The 17,262-nt window shown below is 44.8% G+C and overlaps 1 protein-coding gene across 1 annotated transcript in view; it reads left to right on the forward strand.

Moving 5' to 3' along the window:
- The window catches only part of ALPK3 (alpha-kinase 3), a 70,282-nt gene that overhangs the window by 29,228 nt on the left and 23,792 nt on the right, over positions 1–17,262 (forward strand). The window contains 2 exon segments of the mRNA XM_011999376.1: positions 2,644–2,761; positions 3,362–4,616. Of these exon segments, the coding sequence (XP_011854766.1) occupies positions 2,644–2,761; positions 3,362–4,616 (1,373 nt within the window).

The raw sequence follows: 17,262 nt of genomic DNA on the forward strand, positions 1-17,262 counted from the left end.
ACATGGTAAGCTTGATACCTCTTAGACCTTCAAGTGGAAATGCCAGGTATGCAGTCAGAAATAATGACTGGGGTAGAAGACTGGGCTGGAGATAGAAATTTGGGAGTCCATAAGCATACATATATTTGAAAGCCACAGGACAGAATTAGGACCTTCTGGGTTGTGAGTAGGGATAGAGTATGGAAAATGGTTCTGGGGCCTGAGTTCTGGGGCAGGTCTAGGTGGGAGGGGAGGACTGATGAAGAGCTCAGGAAAAGCAGCCAGTGAAGTAGGAGGAGTAGTTAGAAAGAGCGGTGTCCTAAAAGCAAGTGAAGCAAAGGTTTCAGGAAGTGGGTTTGGTACTGCTGATGGATTAGGCAGATGGGCATAGGAATTGGATTTGGCAATGTACAAGTTATGGGTGACTTTGACAAGAGCAATTCTGGTGCAAGAGAGGCTATAAAAGTCTGACTGGAGTAAGGAAAATGAAGACAGTGAGTACAGGCAGCTCTTTCAAAGAATTTTTCTGTAAAGCGGAGAGCAGAGAAATAAGAGCAGGGGTTGGAGGAGGCTGTGGGGTCAAAGGAAGTTCTTTTTAAAGACACAGTAGAGCAGGCTTGTACGCTGATGGGAAAGATGTAACCGAGAGGAAAAATTTGATGATGCAGAAGCGAGCTGGAATAATTGCTGGAGAAATGTCCTTGATTAGGCACGAGCAGGTAGGATCCACTGAGGGGAAGCTTTACTTAGGAGCATGGTGTATCTGTAGGCAGTAGGAAAGGCAGAGCACCTGTGCAGATGCTAGGTGTCATTGCTGCCTTGTGCGGGTGCATGCCATGTCTCACCTTTTCTTTTTTTTTCTTTTTTTTTTTTTGAGACTGAGTCTTGTTCTGTTGCCCAGGCTGGAGTGCAGTGGTGTGATCTCGGCTCACTGCAAGCTCCGCCTCCCGGGTTCACGCCATTCTCCTGCCTCAGCCTCCTGAGCAGCTGGGACTACAGGCATCTGCCACCATGCCTGGCTAATTTTTTTTGTATTTTTAGTAGAGACGAGGTTTCACTGTGTTAGCCAGGATGGTCTCGATCTCCTGACCTCGTGATCCGCCCGCCTTGGCCTTCCAAAGTGCTGGGATTACAGGCTTGAGCCACTGCACCTGGCCATGTCTCACCTTCTCTTTCGCACAATAATCTCCTGGAGAGCAGAGACCCTGTCTCATGTGGTTCTGTGTCCTCATAACCCTAGCTTGCTGTTCATGTATACTTAATATATATCTTTGAGTGAATGTACGTTAGCAGTCTCATTTCGAGCAAGTAATGCAGATCAGTCAGCTTAAGATATGAATCAGCATTCATTGGTAAGTCCAGAGGGGCTTCTTATGGAATTGACAAGAGGAGGGCAGCTGTGCCCAGGCAAGGAATGGAACTAGTACTTGGAAATATCTTGGAACTCTCTCTGTCTTCCACTTCTTATTCAATCCTGAACATCGACTTCCTTTTTCCATCTCTCACTGTAGTGTTGGCTTCTCAGTCCACGTGGCAGAACACGGCTGCTCTACTCTTTTGAAGCTAAATTTCCAGACACAATGGTAGACTGTCTGTAGGTCCTAATTCCCAAATACTTGGTCAAATAATTAGCTAGATTAGCTGATTTGCTGTCCATTACTGAACCAATCAACTATGGACAGAGAGATAAGGGATATGTGACAGTAACAGCTGGGAGCTCCTCCTGTGGGTGGGCTGGAAGTGCCCGAGAAGGGGCTGGGCAGACACCTCAGTCAGTGTCACTGCAGTGACAGGGTGGGTAGGAAGGTGTAGATGTGTGGACAGATGGACGATAGGTAAATGAATGAATGGGGGGACAGATAGATGCTTTAGCCATGTTGTCAAATAATCCTAACAGCTCAGGAACCTGAAATGAAAGGAGGGCTCTTGGAAGAGATGCTCATGGTGGGACATGGGGGAAGAGATCTCTGTAGATAGAGCCCTTACTGCAGTTGAGGAAGTAGAATGGGCCACTATAGAAGGAAGCTTATTCCCAGGAGCCAGGGATTTCTGGAAACTCCTTGTCTCCCTTCCCATTAGGAAGCTAGGAAGTTTCTCCTCCATATTTTCCTTCCTACTGCTGAGGGGGAATTGTTTTCAGCTTTGACAGGGACCAGCTTCTAAAAATAAGCTGAGCTATCATACGGTGGCTCTGTTCTTCCAGCAAGCCTGGGGCAGGTGGTCCTGTCCAGTCTCTTCAGGTGGTCTGGAAAGCCATGGCCTCGTGTTCTCTCCTCCCATTATTATTATTATTATTATTATTATCATTATTATTATTACTGAGATGGAGTCTCACTCTATCGCCTAGGCTGGAGTGCAGTGGCGAGATCTTGGCTCACTGCAACCTCCACCTCCTGGGTTCAAGCGATTCTCCTGCCTCAGCCTCCCAAGGAGCTGGGATTACAGGAGCGCGCCACCATGTCTGGGTAATTTTTTTTTGTATTTTTAGTAGAGACTGGGTTTCACCATGTTGGCCAGGCTGGTCTCAAACTCCTGACCTCAGGTGATCTGCCTACCTCAGCCTCCCAAAGTGCTGGAATTACAGGTGTGAGCCACAGTGCCTGGCCTCTTCCCATTATTTTGGAACTGGCCTTCCTGCAACCCAATCTCCTGCTTCTTTCTCAGGATACCCAGAGCCAGAGGTGACCTGGTACAAGGATGATACGGAGCTGGACCGCTACTGTGGCTTGCCAAAATATGAGATTACTCATCAGGGCAACCGCCACACACTGCAGCTGTACAGGTGAGGGAGAAGGGCCTGTTTTGCTCTCTCTGCCCTCCCGAGGGCCCTTTGGCTGGGGTCCTGCCCTCAGAAATGGAGTAGTCTAGATGGAGATGCCCAGGCACTCTCTGGGGATGGCGGGCGGGGTTCTGCTGTGTGGTTGAACCACCTGGTGAACCACATCTGCCTTCCGGTGTCTGGGAGCTCCTAAGGCCAGGGTGGGAGTATTCCTGACAGAGAGCTGGTGCAACCAGTGGCGGTCCTGACCTACAGAAATATTTTCCATGAGGTCAGCAGCCAAAAAAAGCAACTGTATCATCATGACTTCACAAGGGGCTGTGTTGGTCACATGCTTCTGAACGGAGCTCTCCTGGGCCCCAAGTCTAATCCCTCCTGGGACAGTATGGCCTTGGTCAGCCGCCACCCTTTTGCCAGCCTCAGTTCCCTCAACTGTAATGGAGGGTGTTGTATGTTGTGACGTGTGAGATGGGGCGTGGCACACAGCAGGGCTTGCAGTGGGGAGGGGGAAGCATGCCCAACTCTGAACGGCTCTGGCTGGGGGGTGTGGGGGCTCTCACCTCCCAGGAGGGGAGAGGTGGCACCTCACGCTCCTACCTCTAGGTGTCGAGAAGAAGATGCCGCCATCTACCAGGCCTCTGCCCAGAACAGCAAGGGCATTGTGTCCTGCTCAGGGGTCCTGGAGGTGGGCACCATGACCGAGTACAAGATCCACCAGCGCTGGTTCGCCAAGTTGAAGCGCAAGGCTGCGGCAAAGCTGCGCGAGATCGAGCAGAGCTGGAAGCACGAGAAGGCAGCGCCAGGGGAGGCCGACACGCTGCGCAAGCTCAGCCCCGACCGCTTCCAGCGAAAGCGGCGACTGAGTGGGGCTGAAGCGCTGGACCCCTCGGTCCCTACCAGGGAGCGTGAGGGTGGGACCCTGGCGGTTTGGCAGGAGGGAGAGACTGAGGCTGCTCAGCACTCAGGTTTGGGCCTGATCAACAGTTTTGCTTCTGGAGAAGTGACCACCAACGGGGAGGCTGCCCCCGAGAATGGGGAGGACGGAGAGCATGGCTTGCTGACATACATCTGTGACGCCATGGAGCTGGGGCCTCAGAGAGTCCTCAAAGAGGAGAGTGGGGCCAAGAAGAAAAAGAAAGATGAGGAATCCAAGCAAGGCCTGCGGAAGCCAGAGTTAGAGAAGGCAGCCCGAAGGCGCCTTTCTTCAGAAAACTGCATCCCCAACTCAGACGAGCCTGACTCCTGCGGGACTCAGGGGCCCGCGGGCGTGGAGCAGGTTCAGACCCAGCCCAGAGGCAAGGCTGCACGGGGGCCTGGGTCCTCTGGCACAGATAGTACCAGGAAGCCAACCTCTGCTGTGGGCACTCCAGACAAGGCCCAGAAGGCCCCTGCCCTGGCCCTGGCCCCTGGCCCGGGCTCGGGCCCAGGCCAGGAAGTGTATTTCTCCTTGAAGGACATGTACCTGGAGAACACCCGGGCAGTCAGACTTCCGGGGGAAGACAGCCCCCAGACCCGGAGTGTCCAGGCGCCTGGAGAGAGTCTCAAGGGGAAGGCACCCATTGGGGCTAGAGATGAGGGGGTGCCTGGTGCTCCTGGCCAGCCCACACACTCCTTCACCCCCCAGCCCACTAGGCCTTTCAACAGAAAGAGATTCGCCCCTCCAAAGCCCAAAGGAGAGGCCACCACCGACAGTAAGCCCATTTCTTCTCTGAGTCAAGCTCCAGAATGTGGGGCCCAGAGCTTAGGGAAGGCCCCACCTCAGGCCTCTGTCCAGGTGCCGACACCCCCTGCCCGGCGGAGACATGGCACCCGGGACAGCCCACTGCAGGGGCAAGCAGGCCACAGGACTCCAGGAGAGGTAAGTGTGGGTGTTGGGTGCTTGGAGGCTGCTCTGGGAAGCTGACCTCATGGAAACTTGCTGCAACTGCTCCGGCAGCCAGTGAGCGGTGGGCTATTTATAGAAAGGGGTGGGGAGGGACTGGAGTGCCAGCTACAGGGACCGCAGGCATGCCCTTCGCCCCAGCCCGTTTCCTGATGCCAGGCATGTGGGCAGCACAGCCTGACTGTGACCCTCTTCTGGGAGTGTAGGAGTTCACAGCCAAGGGGACTGTGCCCTGGAGGGAGATGGAAGAAGATAGTATTCTCTGGGGTGGGAAAGGGGGTCAGTGGAGAGCTTTCTGTGGGCTTTGCTGAGGCAACAGTGTTTCATGGGGGAGATGGAGGAGCAGGTGTGTGCCCTAGTGTACAGCAGGTGGCAACTTGGCTGCTCATGAGATTTTTAACAAAGCTGAATGTCCAGGAAATGCTGGCTAAATCTGGGTTTATCTAAGGTTCTGAAGTCAGGCATACCTATAAGCAAATCTGACTGCCTTAACATGGTGTGATCTAGAGCCAGTTGTAAAACTGGAATAATAATAATAATAATACCTACTTCATAGGGCTGCTGTAAGAATCTGGTGCCCACTAAGAACTAAGTAAGTGGCAGTTGGGATCAGATACGACTATGGTGGGAAACAGAAGAAAAGTGTTTTACTTGATAACAGGAGTGCCATCACTTTCTAGGGAACAGGTAGCCCACAGAGAAAAGATGATGTTTTGTGTGGAGACAGGGGTAGTGGAGTGTCCACTCCCCAAAGAGGCAATGGGTGGCAGCATTAAGGAGCTTGAGGGGCGGGATTGAGAGGGCAGGAAAGAAACAATTTGTCCCTTTTGGTTATTGCTTCATATTTCAGGGGCTTAGAGGGCATTATTTCACAGAGGTTTTGGGAGACAGAGTGTTTTATAGTGGAACAGAAAGAAGACAGTGTTTCTTATGAGTGACAGAAGGAGAAATATTTCAAGAGTGGAACTGGCTGGGGTGGATAAAATAGATGGAACATATTTACACTGAGAAATACTGGTTATTTATTTGAAATCCCAATTTAACTGGGTGTCTAGTATTTCTTTCTTTGGTTTTTTTGTTTGTTTTTTGTTTGTTTGTTTTTTGAGATGGAGTTGCCCAGGCTGGAATGCAGTACAGTGGTGCGATCTCAGCTCACTGCGGCCTCCAACTCCCGGGTTCAAGCGATTCTTGTGTCTCAGCCTTCCAAGTAGTTGGAATTAAAGGTATGAGGCACCATGCCTGGCTAATTTTTGTATTTTTAGTAGAGATAGGGTTTTGCCATGTTGGCCAGGCTGATCTCGAACCCCTGATCTCAAGTGATCTGCCCACCTCAGCCTCCCAAAATGTTGGGATTACAGGCATGAGCCACCATGCCCAGCGCAGTATTTCTTTTTGCTAAATCTGATAACCTTAAGTGAAGACAGCCTCTGGTTTTGGTGAGAACTAAGATGAGACTATTTCTTGGGGTAGAGGAAGCAGGAGTTATGGATCCGGGAATGGCTTCATGGGGGAACAGGAGGAAAGCAGTGTTTCCCAGGGATAGGGACAGAGGACAGGTGGTTTCTCGGAGCAGTGAAGGGAAGCACATGAGGGACAAGCTGATACAGCACCTCGCAGAGAGCAAAGGGGAAAGGATGCTTTGTGGAGAACAGGAGGGGCTTTCCCACGGAGAGAACTTTCATGGCGGGAAGGAGAGAAAGACTAGTTTCAAGGGTGACCATGGGAAATGGTTTTATTTCATGGGTGCTAAGGTCAGACTGTAGGAACAGTCGTTCAGAGGGCTTTGGAGTGGAACAAACCTCAGGGACTTCAAACTAGACTTTCTGGAACCTGTTCCTAACTCTTGCCCCCCTCATGCCTGGTCTCATGTAGTTTTGGCCAATGGAGTGGTAAGTTCACAGTGGCCCAGGGAAGGCTTTGTAGGGCTGCTGCACATGCCTGACAGCCCACAGGCTGGACAGCAGGGCCTTTTGGAAGAGATGGCTCTCATAGGCCCTCATAGCTCATTTAGGAAGGGACCAGGCTGTTGGCCAAGTTAGTGTGCAAATCTAGCTTCTCTGCCTAAAGGGTGAGGAACCCCATACCAGATGGTGGCATCCTCCTGGTAGGGCCAGAGGAGGAAGTACCAGCCCCCTCTTCCTTGCCTCTCAAAGGTAGGAGGAGGGGCTCAGGCAGTGTGGTACCTGAGAGGTTGTCTGTATTGGTTCCACTGCTCCTACAAAAACCTCATGGTTAGGCCGGGCGTGGTGGCTCACGCCTGTAATCCCAGCACTTTGGAAGGCCGAAGCAGGTTCATCACTTGGGGTTAGGAGTTTGCAACCAGCTTGGCCAACATGGTGAAACCCCATTTTTACTAAAAATACAAAAAATTAGCCGGGTGTGGTGGCATGTGCCTGTAATTCTGGCCACTTGGGTGGCTGAGTCAGGAGAATTGCTAGAACCTGGGAGGCGGAGGTTGCAGTAAACCGAGACTGTGCCACTGCACTCCAGCCTGGGCTACAGAGACTCTGTCTTTAAAAAAAAAAAAAAACAAAAAAACCAAACCAAAAAAAAAAACCCACCCACAGACACAGAACAAAGCCAAAAACCTTTTTTTTTTTAACTTAAAAAAATTGTTAAATAGGTCATACATGTGAAACATGTTTAACATCTATGTATGTATACTTTTAAGCTGTTGCTTTTTAGTGGATGAATTTGATTTTTTTTTTTTTTATTTGGGACAGGAACTTGCTTTGTTTGTCACCCAGGCTGGAGTGCCGTGGTGCGATCATGGCTCACTGCAGTCTCAACCTCCTGGGCTCAAGCGATTCTCCTGCCTTAGCCTCCCAGGTTCCGTGCCTGAGACTACAGGCATGTGCTGCCATGCCTGGCTATTTTTTTCTTTTTAAAAAAATTTTGTGTAGAGACAGGGTGTTGTCATGTTGCCCAAGCTGGTCTCGAACTCCTGGGCTCCAGTGATCCTCTCACCTTGGCCTCCCAAAGTGCTGCTATTACAAGTGTGATAAAACAGCCTGGTCTGTTTTTTCATACTCTCATCCTGCCAAATTTTTTTGAAAAAAAAGTTATATTTTTATTATTAAAAAAATGGTCATAGTAGAAAATATGGAGGAAACTCTGAAAACTTGAAGTAGGAAGTAAAGGCCAGGCACAATGATGCCTGTCATCCCAGCACTTTGGGAAGCCAAGGCGGGTAGATCACCTAGGTCAGGAGTTCAAGACCAGCTTGGCCAACATGGTGAAACCCCATCTCTACTAAAAAAAATACAAACAAAATTTAGTTGGGGGTGGTGGTGGGTGCCTGTAATCCCAGCTACTCAGGAGGCTGAGGCAGGAGAATCACTTGAACCCAGGAGGCAGAGGTTGCTGAGATTGCACCATTGCACTCCAGCCTGGGCAACAAGAGCAAAACTCCATCTCAAAAAAGAAGAAATAAAGAAAGAAAAAAGAAAGTAAAAATTCACCTATTATCTACCATCCAGAGATGATTATCACCCAAGAGATGAAGGGACATCTTGGTGTATCTACCAATCTTTTTATGTGTATATGTAGTTTATGTAGGTTTTTACACTTTTGTTTTTGTTTTTGTTTTTTTTTGAGACAGAGTCTCGCCCTGTCTCTGGAGTCTGCATGGTCTCGGCTCACTGCAACCTCCGCTTCCCGGGTTCAAGCGATTCTCCTGCCTCAGCCTCCAGAGTAGCTGGGATTAGAGGCGCCTGCCACCACGCTTGAGTAATTTTTTGCATTTTTAGTAAAGACGGCGTTTCACCATGTTGGCCACGCTGGTCTCAAACTCCTGACCTCAGGTGATCTGCCTGCCTCAGCTTCCCAAAGTGCTGGAATTACAGGTGAGAGCCAGTGCGCTGGCCTTTTTAACCATTTAATATGCATTTTATTCTGATCCAGTTTTATATCCTGCTTTCTTTCTTTCTTCTTCTTTTTTTGTTTTTTTTTAGATGGAGTCTTGCTCTGTAGCCCAGGCTGGAGTACAGTGGCATGATCTCAGCTCACTGCAACCTCAACCTCCTGGGTTCAAGCGATTCTCCCACCTCAGCCCCTTAGTAGCTGGGATTATAGGCACATACCACCATGCCTGGCTAATTTTTGTATTTTTAGTAGAGACGGGATTTCACCCTTTTTGGCCAGGCTGGTCTTGAACGCCTGACCTCATGATCTGCCTTAGCCTCCCAAAGTGCTAGGATTAAAGGCATGAGTATCCTGCTTTCTTCTCATCATTTCATGAGCATTTGCCATGATTTCTAAAAAATCTTCAAAAGAACTTTATTTTTAATGACTATATAAGATGGTATAGTACAAATATTTTAACCTTTTTTTCATAGTTTTTATGCTTTCCTTCCCTGGTCTTAGATTAAGTAGTAATCTGTATTTTTGCTAATTTTTGTTGTTTGAATTCTTTCATTTGATTTTTAAGTTAATCTGAAATGTATTTGGGTGTATAATATAGCATCAGTCTCTGGCTTGATTTTTGACTAATAGGTAATTTTCCTCAACATTATTTGTGGAATATTCAAACCATATCTATTATTTAGTTTTTCTTTCCTGATACACTAATTCTTATACATACTAGAGCCAATTTTAATTCCTACATATACATCTGTCATAATGCATTCATCTGTGTGTTGATTTTTTATAAGACAATCTTGTTTGAATTTTTACAGGTTTGCTTTCTGGCAGGGCAAGTTCTTCTCTTACACTCCTTTAAAATTTTTTCTTAACTATTATCTCTTGTTTATTCCTCTAGGAAAACTATAGAATCATTGTTTGAAATTCTCCAAACTCCTAGATACCATTGTTTTTTACTTTATAATTTTTTGTTCACCATTTTTTAAATAGTCATGAATTACGTTTAACAAGATTATAAAGCCTGTTAAATCCTTTTGTGGATAACTAAAGGCATATTTGTATTTTGAATGGGCTTTTAGTAAAACTTTGGAAGAACCAATACCTTAGTATTTAGCCTTCTCATTTGGGACCACAGTCTCTATTTCCATGATCCAAATCTTCTTTCTCATCTCTCTTTTTAAGTTCTGTTTGTTTTTTAATTCATTTGAGCCCAGCGTGTCTCTTGTTAGGGTTTGTTACTTTCAGGGTCCCTGTTTCTGGGATATTATGCCAGTGCCCTCTTACTCTGTCTTGATTTTCTTTCCTGGGAATAGGGGTACCTCTGGAAGCTCGAGTTAGGCGTCTCTCATGGGTATGGGTGAGGAACAGATGGTAGAGCTGGGGCATCTTGAGTTGTTAAGAATGTCTGCTTCTCCTCCAGCCCAGGCATGCTGTTCACACAGCTCTCTCTCTGGGCAGGAGGTAGCTGATGAATGGAAACTAGCCTTCAGTGCCCTCAAAGTCTGCTTTTTATGAGATTTTTTTTTTCTGGGACTGCCTCAGATCTCTGGAGCTGAGGTACATAGGGGAACATGGTAGAATGCACCATCTGCCAAAATCCTTGGAGAGGACCATGTAGGTGTGGGAGAGCCCTGCTGAATGCTTTGAGACTTAAGTGTCTCTTTTTGAGAAGCCTTGAAGGTCCTGAGGATGATCTTCCAAAGGCATGGGAACTCTCCTCTCACAATCAGGGCTCTTTAGTTTTCAGGGAGGACATGGATATAAATATCTTTTGAGAGCTGTTGAATCGAGGGAGATTGAGGAGAGACATGATCCTTGCCTTGAAGAATTATCTACTGAATTGAGGGAACTGGACTCACTAGAAAGAAGTGCAAAGAGGATGTGGTGAATGATGACAACAGAGGACTTTCAGAGAGGGAGAACGGTGTGGTCTGGAGTCACCAGTGAAGGCATCTAGAAAGAGGCCAGACTGGTTGGCATCATGTATAGATTTATTATGGGAAATGCCATATTAAAAAAATTAATATAATTTTAAAATATAAAAGATAATATTCTCAGGTGGAAAGGAATTAGCTGAAAGAGAAAAAGGAAGACATTCTGGCAAGGATGAATAGCATGAAACAAAGGTGAGATTGTGGGCTAGAGAGGGAATGTAAAACCATCCTATCCTAATTTTGATGCCTAAATGCATTGAAAGCTTCTCAACATTTTTTCTTCCTTGCTATGTCTTGTGTACTGCTTTGGTTTGTTTAGCACCAATTGTAACATTATCTAAGGCCAGGAGTGACACAGAAAAGGAAGAGAACTAACAGTTATTCAATATCAGCTTCTGGTAGTGCTGGGTTAGATAATTCAACTACTGAGGACAACTAGAAAAGCTAGGCAAAATATAAAAATACCTGCTTGAAGGCACTGGAGAGCTGACAAAGTGAAGAATTACTGGGCCAGGATCTGGGAGGAGATAGAAATCTAGAATGGTAGTCCCAGCATTTGACACAGCTCAGCTTTTGTCCTGGGAGGTATTTCTTATGCCAGAAGAGGAGAATGAGAGACTGAGCAATAGTTTAGATAGTCTCATGAGACTAAGGAGACAAAAATTAGAGCCCATGGTCTCAAGAGTGGGAGTCCTTGTAAGCCCCCTGGGTTTTGGGTTGGGACCCTGAAGGTTTGTACCCTAGGAGAAAGGGGAATCAAGTAAATTACTCTCACAGTATTGAGGTATTGATGAGCTCCAAGTCATGTGGTAAGAAATATTTCAATCCCTGAAATTAGAATTAGGTGGTTCAAGATACTTAGTGCCCTCAGGCACCTGGCAGAAGCAAACAAAAATCATATCTGGGGATGACAGCATCATCTTAAGCCTCAAATTATTTTAAAAAAGTATTTCAAATGTAATATTCAGCATGAAATGAAGATAAGTCCACAGAAGATAGAAATTGGCCCACAGGTTGCTGGGCACACTGGCTCATGCTTGTAATCTCAGTACTTTAGGAGGCTGAGATGGGCGGATCACTTGAAGCCAGGAGTTCGAGACCAGCCTGGCCAATGTGGTGAAACCCTATCTCTACTAAAAATACAAGAATTAGGCCAGGCATGGTGGCTGACGCCCGTAATCCCAACACTTTGGGAGGCTGGGGTGGGTGGATAACAAGGTCAGGAGTTCAAGACCAGTGTGGCCAAGATGGTGAAACCCTGTCTCTACTAAAAATACAAAAATTAGCTGGGCGTGGTGGCGGATGCCTGTAATTCCAGCTACTTGGAAGGCTGAGGCAGAGAATTGCTTGAACCTGGGAGACGGAGGTTGCAGTGAGCTGAGATTGCGCCACTGCACTCCAGCCTGGGTGACAGAGTGAGGCTCCATCTCAAAAAAACCCAAAAAACAAAAAACAAAAATTAGCCAGGTATGGTGGCACATGCCTGTAATCTCAACTACTTGGGAGGCTGAGGCACGAAAATCACTTAAACCTGGGAAGCAGAGGTTGCAGTGAACTGAGATTGTGCTACTGCACTCCAGCCTCGGTGACAGTGAGATTCCGTCTCAAAAAACAAAAGAAAAGAAAAGAAAGAAATTGCCCCACAGGTTTCCAACTTTTGGAATTATTAGATGTGAATTGTAAAATTAAAATTAGTTTACCTCCTTCATATATTGAAGGAGATAAAAGATAAGATTGCAAATTTCACCAAATACCTAGAAACTATAAAAAGTGGAAAAGGCCAAGCACAGTGACTCACACCTGTAATCCCAGCACTTTGGGAGACTGAGGCAGGTGGATCACCTGAGGTCGGGAGTTCGAGACTAGCCTGGCCAACATGGCGAAACCTGTCTCTGCTAAAAATACAAAACTTAGCTGGGTGTGGTGATGCATGTCTGTAATCCCAGCTACTCAGGAGGCTGAGGCAGGAGAATCGCTCGAACCCAGGAGGCAGAGGTTGCAGTGAGCTGGGATCACGCCACTGCACTTCAGCCTAGGCAACAGAGTGAGACTCGTCTCAAAAAAAAAAAAAAAAAAAAAGAATCATTAGAATTCTGGAATTGAAAAATACAATAACTAATATTATTTATTATAGTTATGGCAGTTTCATTTCTGGATAAGATGGAGTAAATACACTCCATTCTGTATCCCCCACTGAATGCAGCCAAAAATTTAGGCAAAATGTATGATACACCCACTTGACAACTTTGAAAAGCAAATAGTCACGGACAGATTGGGGATGAAGACCAGAACTCAAAGTACCACTGAACCTACAGTGTTTACTTTTTTTTTTCTCCCCCTTCTGGCATTTCCTGGCCTAGTCTTAATGCTGTCTGAAACCCAGATGTAAACATTAACATGGGCAGAGAGAGCTCCAGAAGCTCTCTAGATCAGGCTTCAGGAATGGAAAAGAGATTTCTTGGCAGTGACAGTGGTAGCAGTAGAGGCCACAGGCGCCTAAAACTTTGAGAGAAGAGAATCTTCCCTCTCCATTCAGAGGAGCTGTGATCCTAAGAGTGGGACAAGCCCCTGTTCCTTTTTTTTTTCTCCTGGCTCTCTTCCTTGGTGCAGATCACACACTCATGTGTGAAAGTATGTGGCAGAGAGGGGTAAAAGAAGCTCCAGCTATTTGGCCAGAGGACTGAAAAAAGGGGCCCTATGGGGGAAACTATGGAGAGGGAAAAGCTTGGGAAAATTACCTCTGAGAATCATTAATGACCTCTGGGTTTATAAACTCTTTTTACATTTCTGGGCTCATTCCCAAGCTGTTCCTGCATGGATCTGATTCTGAAGAGCATATGAAAAACTTTGAGAATGAAATACTTGGAGAATAAAAAACTTTGAAAATAAAAACACTAATGAACCATCATTCAAGTCCCACACTGGCCACTGGGTGGCACACACACATGGCGGATCCAAATAGCCCTGCAGGCCGGGTGTGGTGGCTCATGCCTGTAATCCCAGCACTTTGGGAAGCCGAGGCAGGCAGATCACTTGAGGTCAGGAGTTCGAGACCAGCGTGGCTAACATAGTGAAACACTTTCTTTACTAAAAATACAAAAAATTAGCCAGGCATGGTGGCACATGCCTGTAGTCCTACCTACTTGGGAGGCTGAGATGGGAGAATTGCTTGAACCCAGGAACCTGGGAGACAGAGGTTGCAGTGAGCTGAGATTGTGCCATTACACTCCAGCCTGGGTGACAGAGTAAAGCTACATCTCAAAAACAAGACAACAACAATAAGAAAACCCCAAATAGCACTGGAAAGGCTTGGAAAATATAACTGAGATTGAAGCTATAACCTCAGAGGCCTGAATGAAATTTGTAGCCTGAACACAACTAGGTAGATTGCCTTCCAAGACAAAGATGTTAATACTCTCCATAAGATTTAAACAAGAATCAGAGTCTTGTAATATTTAAAATATCCAAATACAATAAAAGTTATATGGCATATGAAAAATCATGAAAATCTCCACTTGCATGGAAAGACAATCAAAGAGTACCAATGCCACAGTGACATAGATGTTAGAATCATCTGACTTTAAAATCATCTGACTTTACTATAAAAATGTGGCAAGTAAGGGTAAATACTCTGGAAACAAATGGAAAGATAGAAAGTCTCAGCAAAGAGGTAAAAGACTAGCCTGGGGAACATGGCAAAACCCTGTCTTTACAAAAAATACAAAAAAAATTAGCTGGGTGTGGTGGCATGTGCATGTAGGCTGAACTATTTGCAGGGCTGAGGTGGGAGGATCACTTGAGCCTAGAATGTTGAGGGTGCAGTGAGCCAAGATCACACCACTGCACTCCAGCCTGGACAAAGTGAGACCCTGTCTCAAAAGAAAAAAAAAAAAAAGGAAGAAGAGGTAAAAGATATGAAGAACCAAATATCAATTTTATTTTATTTTTATTTTTTATTTTTTTGAGACAGAGTTTTGCTCTTGTTGCCCAGGCTGGAGTGCCTGGCACACTGCAGTGGCATGATCTCAGTTCACTGCAACCTCCACCTCCTGGGTTCAAGAGATTCTCCTGCCTCAGCCTCCTGAGGGAGTAGTTGGGATTACAGATGTGTGCCACTACACTTGGCTAATTTTGTATTTTTAGTACAGATGGGGTTTCACTGTGTTGGCCAGGCTGGTCTTGAACTCCTGACCTCAGGTGATCCACCCACCTCAGCCCCAAATATGAATTTTAGAACTGAAAATTACAATAACTGAATAAAAAGACTCACTGGTTGAGCACAACAACAGAATGATAGATGATAGGGAAAAGTCAGTGAACTTGAAGTTAAAGCAATAGAAATTATTCAATCTGAACACATAAGCCCACACAGAGAGAGAGAGAGAGGAAGGGAGGGAGAGAGAGGGGGAGAGAGAGAGAGAGAGAGAATCAGAAAAATCAATGAACAGAGCCTCAGAGACTTGTGGTGCAGTATCAAAAAGTCTAACACTTGTGTCACTGGATAATCAGAAAGAGAACAGTGGTGTGGAAAAAAAAAATACGTAAAGAAATAATGGCTGAAAACTTTCAAAATTTGGCAAAAGTCACAAACCTATAGATCAAGAAGTTCAGCAAATCCTAAACAGGAAAAGCCCATAGAATTCCACATCCAGAAATCTCATAGCCAAACTGTTGGAAAGTAAAGACAATGAAAAATTCTTGGAAGTAGCCAGAGAAACGTAATACATTATTTATAGGGGAGCAATGATTTGAATGACTGCAGATTTCTCATCAGAAACAATGGAGGTCAAAAGGAAGTGGAACAACATATTTTTTTTAATGCTGAAAAAAAAAGAACTTTCAACCTATAATTCTACATTTAGCAAAAATATCTTGAAGTATTGAAAGTGAAATAAAGACATTCTCAGATAATGGAAAAAACAAGAGACTACATTGTCAGCAGACCTGTTCTAGAAGAATTGCTAGTCTGGGAGCTGTGGCTCATGCCTGTAATCCCAGCATTTTGGGAGCCTGAGACAGACTCACCTGAGGTCATGAGTTCGAGATCAGCCTGGCCAACATGGTGAAACCTCTTCTCTACTAAAAATACAAAAAAAATTTGCCAGGTGTGGTGGGGAGCACCTATAATCCCAGCTACTTAGGAGGCTCAGGCAAGAGAATCACTTGAACCCAGGAGGCTGAGGTTGCAGTGGACTGAGATTGTACCACTGCATTCCAGCCTGGGTGATAGAGCCAGACTTGGTCTCAAAAAAAAAAAAAAAAAAAAAAAGGTTTGCTAAAGTAAATTTTTCATACAGAAAAGAAATAATACCAGAAGGAAACCTGAAACATCAAGAATGAAGGAAGGGCAATGGAAATGGTAAATATCCTGATAAATATAATAGATCATTTCATCTTGATTTCTTTAAAATATGTTTGAAGGTAAAAAGTTAAAAAAAATACATTATCTGCTGGAGGTTTTTTAATGCATGCAAATGTAATATATAAGACAAATATAACATAAAGGGGTATAGGGTAAAGAAACCTATATGGTGGTGAGATTACTGTATGGCACTTGAAGTGGTAAAATATTGACTCTAAGTAGACTGTGGAAAGTTAAGTATGTATATTATAAGCCCTAGAGCAACAACAAAAATAGTATACAAAGAGATATAGTAAAAATCACACTATATAAGTTAAAGTGGAGTACTAAAAGATGTTCTAATCTAAAAGGAGGCAAGAATAGGGAAACACAGGAAGGAAAAACAGAGGAAACAAATAGAAAACAAATAATAAAATTATTGAGCAAAATCTAAACCTATAAATAATCATATTAAATATAAATGGTCTAAACATATCAATTAAATGACAGATTGTGAGACAGGACCAGAAAAACTTTCCCAACTTGATGCTGTTGATAAGAAATCCACTTCAAATATAATGATATAGATCAGTTACAAGTAAAATAATAGAAAAATATATACCATGCAAACACTAATCAGATGAAAGCTGGAATGGCAATATTAATATCAGACAGAGTAGACTTCTGAGGAAAGAAAATTACTGGCTGGGTACAGTGGCTCACACCTGCAATCCCAGCACTTGGGGAGGCCAAGGCGGGCAGATCACCTGAGGTCGGGAGTTTGAGACCAGCCTGACCAACATGGAGGAAACCCATCTCTACTAAAAATACAAAAATTAGCCAGGTGTGGTGGCGCATGCCTGTAATCCCAGCTACTTGGGAGGCTGAGGCAGGAGAATCACTTGAACCCAGGAGGCGGAGATTGCATTGAGTCGAGATCATGCCATTGCACTCCAGCCTGGGCAACAAGAGCAAAACTCTGTCTCAAAAAAAAAAAAAAATTACTAAGGGAAAAATAGTGAACTATCTAATGATAAAAGGGTCAATTCAAGAAGACATAACAATAAAAAATATGTATGCACCTAACAACATACCTTCAAAATACACGAAGCAAAACTTGACAGAACTGAAAAGAGAAATAGAGAAAACAATAATTATAGTTGGAGACTTTAACACTCCTCTCTCAGTAATCAATAGAACTAGTAGATAGAAAATCAGTAAGGCTATAAAAGAACTGAATGGCACTATCAACCAACTGTCTAATAGACATATATAGAATACTCTGTGTAACAACAGAATACTCATTCTTTTCAAGTGTGTATAAAATATTCACCAAAATAGATCATATCCTGGGTCATAATATAAATCTTAACAAATGTGAAGTAATTGAAATAATACAAAGTATGCACTCTGATCAAAATGAAATTAAACTAGAAATCAATGACAGAAAGATAATAGAAAAATTTCTAAACACTTTTTAATTAAA

Source organism: Mandrillus leucophaeus, unplaced genomic scaffold (genome assembly GCF_000951045.1).
Source record: "Mandrillus leucophaeus isolate KB7577 unplaced genomic scaffold, Mleu.le_1.0 Scaffold1164, whole genome shotgun sequence".
NCBI classification, from domain to species: Eukaryota; Metazoa; Chordata; class Mammalia; order Primates; family Cercopithecidae; genus Mandrillus; species Mandrillus leucophaeus.